At 54.0% G+C, this 6,138-nt stretch overlaps 1 protein-coding gene across 5 annotated transcripts in view; it reads left to right on the forward strand.

The window, feature by feature from the left end:
* The window catches only part of Dlg3 (discs large MAGUK scaffold protein 3), a 56,474-nt gene that overhangs the window by 1,159 nt on the left and 49,177 nt on the right, over window positions 1-6,138 (forward strand). For 3 of the 5 annotated variants that reach the window (XM_010632154.3, XM_010632155.3, XM_010632156.3), the window contains exons 2-8: window positions 2,823-2,876; window positions 3,115-3,165; window positions 3,579-3,703; window positions 3,917-4,086; window positions 4,387-4,523; window positions 4,854-4,998; window positions 5,631-5,790. In XM_010632154.3, the coding sequence (XP_010630456.1) occupies window positions 2,823-2,876; window positions 3,115-3,165; window positions 3,579-3,703; window positions 3,917-4,086; window positions 4,387-4,523; window positions 4,854-4,998; window positions 5,631-5,790 (842 nt within the window). The remainder of the gene's footprint in view (window positions 1-2,822; window positions 2,877-3,114; window positions 3,166-3,578; window positions 3,704-3,916; window positions 4,087-4,386; window positions 4,524-4,853; window positions 4,999-5,630; window positions 5,791-6,138) is intronic. The other 2 variants (XM_033760260.1, XM_010632157.3) reach the window with 1 other exon arrangement.

Here is a 6,138-nt window from a genome sequence, read left to right on the forward strand (position 1 = left end):
GTGTGTGTGTGTGTGTGTGTGTGTGTGTGTATTGGGATGTGTGGAGGAAGGCAATGGAGCTCCCATGCTCCCATGAATCTATGTAGAGGAACCCATGTGCCCAGCTTGCCGAGCTTCTCCCCTCCATGCCATGAGTCCTCACTGTCCCAGTCCCTTTGTGTGTGAATATGCACATGGATGTATGGGGATGTCTCTCTGAATGTGGAGGTGTCTCTAGATGAGACTGCAGGGATAGCTATTGTGGAGGAAGGCAATGGAGCTCCCATGCTCCCATGAATCTATGTAGAGGAACCCATGTGCCCAGCTTGCCGAGCTTCTCCCCTCCATGCCATGAGTCCTCACTGTCCCAGTCCCTTTGTGTGTGAATATGCACATGGATGTATGGGGATGTCTCTCTGAATGTGGAGGTGTCTCTAGATGAGACTGCAGGGATAGCTATATTTGCTTTTCTGTGTGTGGCTACATGTATATGTGTGAGCATGTGGCTGTAAGAGTGTGCATCCATGTGCCTCTGTGTGTTTGTGTGTGTGTGTGTGTGGTGTCCCTGGTGAGAGGTGCTTGACAGGCAAGGGAGTGAAGAGGGAGGAGGCGAGAGACATGTCCCAAGCAAGGCTGAGAGGCTGCCAAGGACGGACTCTTTTGTCCAAGCAGCTCTGAAGTGTGTGTGCTGGGGTTGAGGGGGGTTGGTGAAGCAAGCTTCTTTGCTCTAGAGCAGGCATGGTGCCTGGAGCTAAGCAAGGGGCAGCTGCCCTGGTGCAGGGACTGGCCCCCAGTGGAGCGTATCTGCTTTGGGTACCTTTAGATGTGGGAAAGCATAGCCCCTCAGCCCTGACTTGGCAGAGCTCGGGATCTCCTGGGTGCTAGGCACAACTCCGGCTTCCACTCTCAGCCTAAACTGCCAGCTTAGAAAATGGAAGGAGCATCTGTGGGAGAAGCAGCAAAATGGAGGCTGGGCAGGCAGAGCCAGGTCCCTGGCACGCATGGTGGAGGGCCTGTCTGGTATTTGGCTCTGCAGCCCCCAGGGTGGGGAGACAGAAGGAGGAGGCTTTACTGTTGAGGGCAGGTATGGGCCAAGCTGGTGATCAGAATGGCTGCCTCTGTCCTCCTCTGGGGATAAGATGTGTTCTCGCTTAGAAGCACAGGTGGGGACTTCTGAGGAGGGGAGTCCTCGGTTTTGGTCTTATGTCTGTCTGTAATTACTGCTTCCTGTGTTCCTTACCTTGGCCCTTTGCCATCTCCAGTGAGTCTCCTTCTTCCCTTTGCCCCTCTGTCCTTTGGCTCTCTGTCCTTTGCAAATACCCTCTCATACTTGTCCTGCTCAGCTAGGAGACAGGTGCCAAGCTCAAGGCTCGGCCAGTTAGCTAAGGTTTCTTTGCCAGGGCTTATCCCTGGGTGGCTGCTGGTCCTAGGGACAAAGTCCCTGAGTGGGGGTGGGGTGGGAGCTGGAGGATTGATCACTGGGAGCTGGGAGTCTCTGGGTACCATTCAAACTGGGCTTGAGACATGGCTTGTCACATGTAGGCACACATGGCACACCAGACGCATACATACAAGAGTCGCATGGGTGTCCTTTTGCCTGTGTGTCTCTTGTATGGCACTTGAGGCAGCTGTGTTGGTTTTGGGTCTCTGACGAGCCATCAGTTCTTCCTTCTGGGATCAGGGACCAGGGTGAGGCTACAGCTGGAGTCCTCCCACCAACTCACAGGGATGCAGGGCATGAAGTCCTAGGGGTAAAACCCATAAGTGGGGAAGGCATGACTAGCCATCCCTCTCTCCTTCTCCTCTCTGCTTCTTAAAGCCATAGCTTTGTGGAGTGGAAGTAGGAGGGGGAAGCAGAGCTGGGTGTGTGGAGGAGCCCATATCCTGGGCTTCCAGATCTCCTCTTCTGAGACAGGGATCAGGAAAGGGACAGCATGGCCAGAGAAAGATGGGGCATGGTACCAGGATACCTGGGGAGAGAGGCAAGAGGGCTCCTCCATTCTTGGAGATGAGAATGGCAACCAGGGAGCAGGTGATATTTGTCTGTCCAGAATCAGATTTCCACTTGAAAAATGACCATAATTCTGTCCTGTCTGAAAGGCTATCCCTATGTTTTCAACCCCTATGCTTGACTAACCCTGTTTCCAACCTTTTCTATTGCTTCTCTTCCTATGGCAACTGCATGTTGAAGAGTATGGACTTTGCTACTAATATATTTATGTGTTATCACTTTCTCCCTTGTTGGGAATCTTGTTCACCTTGCTCCTATCCTGCCCCTGGCTTGGCCTCTGACTCCCTGTCAGATTCTACCCTAGCCCTATCTGCTGGGACACACAAAGGGTTCGGGATCAAAAGTCCCTTGGGGAGAGAATGGATTAGAGTTTTGACTCCTTCTGTCCATATGAGGAATTGGGCTCCTGGAGCCACGGAAGGAGGTGTAGATTGAGGGTTCATGATGTACTCAGAAGGGGCCAACTTTCCTTTCTCCCATGAGTACTGATGGGGGAATGGGATAAGTGGCTAAAAACATCACGGTCTTGACAACTTGATTTAATCCAAAGAGCACCTTGAGATCCATGCTTTTCCACTAACTGCCAGTGTGTTCTTAGGCACATCCCATGCCTTCTCTGAGCCTCATTGTCACCATTTGTCATATGAGCAGGGTTGGATAAGAGGGTGTCTGCTGTCCTTCCAGCTGTGATGTGGTGGGAGTTTATGATCCCCAAGTCAGGGAGAGCTGTGGTTCAGAAGTGGGGGTTCCCTGACCAGGCCTCTGGGTGCCCCACCAATGCTGGGTGTGGTGTGGCATGCCCGCCATACTCCATCTCTGCCATCCCCCTTAGGCCAGCTCCGCACCCCTCCTAGTGAACCCCGAGGCCCTGGAGTCCAGCCTCTGGGTGAGTGCACCACTGGCTGGCTCAGGCCCAGATGATTGATCTGGGCTAAATGAGCAGCTGGGTTTGGCTTGCTGTGGTTGGAAGCAAGGGGAGGGGAGTAGCCCCTGTGGGGTCAGTCTTGTCCCCATCTGTGGCTTAGAGGTGCCCTGGGGTATACTCGGGCTATCTGTGGGAGTGGGGAAGGGGCAGGCTAACTCGGGCGGGAGACACTGAGGGAAGTGCCTGTGTCTTCCCCTAGGTGAATGGCAGCGATGGCATGTTCAAATATGAGGAGATAGTGCTGGAGCGGGTGAGTCTGCCAGTGGGGAGGGCTTGAAAGGGGAGGGGAGGGTGGGAGCCAGGAGAGGGGAGGGCCCTGAACAGTGATTTCAGGACTCCTGGGGGAACCTACATTGAGAAGATGGGGAAACAGCAGCCCTAGGAAGCTGCAGTGCTACATCAATCAATCAACTCACTAACAGATATTAATTGACCTTGCTGGCTGAGGCCTGGGGACTTGAGGAGGGGATGGGTTTGCTAAGGCCTCTCTGCCAGAACGGTCAGCACAGGCAGGGAAGCTGCCTGCCAGGTTTCTCATGAACGTGTCCCAGCCTACCATGAGACCTGGAGAACCTGCTCTGAGACAGAGAGGGAAGTGGGGTGTCCAAAACCCTGCTCTGTGTTCTGAGTGTACAGACTGTGCCCTTCCACCCCCTTCTGCAGGGCAACTCTGGCCTGGGCTTCAGTATTGCAGGTGGCATTGACAACCCCCATGTCCCTGATGACCCCGGCATTTTTATTACCAAGATCATTCCCGGTGGAGCAGCTGCCATGGATGGGAGGCTGGGGTAAGATAGCCTGGAAACAGGGTTGTGGGTGGTAGGGGCAGGATAGAGATGAGGGTCGGGCTAGCAGGATGATCCATCCAGGAGATCTGAGATGAAGAAGGGGAGGGAGAGAGGAGGGAGAAGGAAGGAAGGGGACAGGAAGGGTGGATTTGGGAGAGGGGGTGGAGGGGCGGTGACACAGTGTCATGCCTCTATGGCTGGCTTCCCCCACAGGGTGAATGACTGTGTGCTTCGGGTGAATGAGGTGGACGTGTCGGAGGTGGTGCACAGCCGGGCTGTGGAGGCGCTGAAGGAGGCAGGGCCTGTGGTGCGGTTGGTGGTTCGGAGGCGACAGCCTCCACCTGAGACCATCATGGAGGTCAACCTACTCAAAGGGCCCAAAGGTGTGTCTCTCTAGATTCCTGTGCTCTAGCCAGAACCCCCTGCCCCAGGTCCTGGGCAGCCCCATGGGGAATAGCCTTACTCCTAGCATGAATCCCCCAGTTCTAGCTCATCTAGCCTTCTTTCTTGACTTGAGGCCTCACCCTTACTGACCTTGGAACAGCAGCTTTAGTGTTTAGGATTTCTAGGGGGAAGCTCCTTGGGGATCAGTGGATTGGCTGGGGGAGGAGTTGGCTTTGGGACTAACCGAACACCCTTTATTTCTTGTGGTCCCCTTTCATTCTCTATTGGCTGTCGCCCAGGCCTGGGTTTCAGCATTGCTGGAGGCATTGGCAACCAGCACATCCCAGGAGACAATAGCATCTACATCACGAAGATCATTGAGGGGGGAGCTGCTCAGAAGGATGGACGCCTACAGATTGGGGACCGGTTGCTGGCGGTGAGACAGCCCTTATGGGGATTCCCAAATGATAGGGTGGGTATGAGGAGGAGCTCCAGCGCCCTCTCACTCTACCTCAACCTCACTGAGGGACAAATTTCAAGAACATGATTTAAGTTATATTTATCCAGATACCAAAACCCTAACTTTGTATGTGCAGGGGCTCCCTCCCACTCTATCCCTACCTTCTGGCTGTCTTATGTCCCTGAAACACTGTGCTTGGACCTCTGTTAGCACAATGTTGACTTTCACTGAAAGGGCACCCCTCAGGGGTCCCAGGCAAAGCTCTCCCTTTGCCCAAATCCCAGCCTGAGGCCTCTCCTCTTCTAGGTGAACAACACAAATCTACAGGATGTGAGGCACGAGGAAGCTGTGGCCTCACTGAAGAACACATCTGATATGGTCTATCTGAAGGTGGCCAAGCCAGGCAGTCTCCATCTCAACGACATGTACGCCCCCCCAGACTACGCCAGCAGTACGTACCCACAGACCCTTGGCCCAGGCCTGTAGCCTTGTCTCTGGTTTGGGGAGAAGACGATGTGTCCTTGTTAAGAGAGAGCAAGTGCAGGATAGTGCTCAAAAGAACCAAGTCCAGACCCAGCTATGTCCTTTGGAGCTGAGTGACCTTGGACAAGTCCATTTTACCTGTCTTTAGATTCTCTTTGGCAAAAAGGAGCTAATGATATATGTGCTGCCTTCCTCATAGGACTGGTGCAAGGATCAAATGAGATCATGAATAAGAAAGCCCTTGGAAAACTGTATTAGGCTACAGAGATGTGAGGGATTATTATTAGTCACACCTCCAGTCATACTTTTCTTTGTAGACTGCCTTGACTTCAGCTCTTTCTAAGAGTCACAGGAGTGAGCCCAGGATTTAGAAAGGGACTGTGGAAGAGGAGAGGGGGGTGTACAGGGTGGGGAGGGGCAGCATCAACACCCCTGCCCCAGCCTCCTTTGCACCTGAGGTGTAGAGTGGATTGGTTGGCCCTTGGAGGGGGCTGGGCTCCCCTGCCAGGGGTACCTTTATGGAACGTCTCTGAACTTAACGCTCCCTTTCTTTTTTTCTTTCTTTCTTTTTCTTTTAACGTCTCCCTTTCTTGATCCCAGCTTTTACTGCCTTGGCTGACAACCACATAAGCCATAATTCCAGCCTGGGTTATCTCGGGGCAGTGGAGAGCAAGGTCAGCTACCCTGCTCCTCCTCAGGTCCCCCCCACCCGCTACTCTCCTATTCCCAGGCACATGCTGGCGGAAGAGGACTTCACCAGGTGAGACCCTCGCCCCATTAATTCAGCCGAGGGAGGGGGGAAGAGAGAAATCCAATTTTGGCAGGTGACAGACCTTATAGTATGGCCAAGAAGAGGATGAGGCCTTCACTTCCCGCTGTGATGGGGGGGCGGGGGCGCTCAGCCTTTGGGGCTCTAGAGGGAGTAGAGATGGTTGCAAGGACAGGCTCTACCGTCAGAGGGAGTACCGAGCTAAGGGGTGCAGAGGAGCGTTAAGGGGGCTGAGGCGGTCGGAGCCGCGGAGTTTCCCGTCCGGCAGAGTTGCAGCCCCCTCTGCTGCAGCCATTCCAAATTACTGAAGGAAAGAGTTCAGCCGCTGGCGATGGCAGG

This window comes from Fukomys damarensis, unplaced genomic scaffold (assembly GCF_012274545.1).
Source record: "Fukomys damarensis isolate Sample0158 unplaced genomic scaffold, DMR_v1.0_HiC HiC_scaffold_39, whole genome shotgun sequence".
NCBI classification, from domain to species: Eukaryota; Metazoa; Chordata; class Mammalia; order Rodentia; family Bathyergidae; genus Fukomys; species Fukomys damarensis.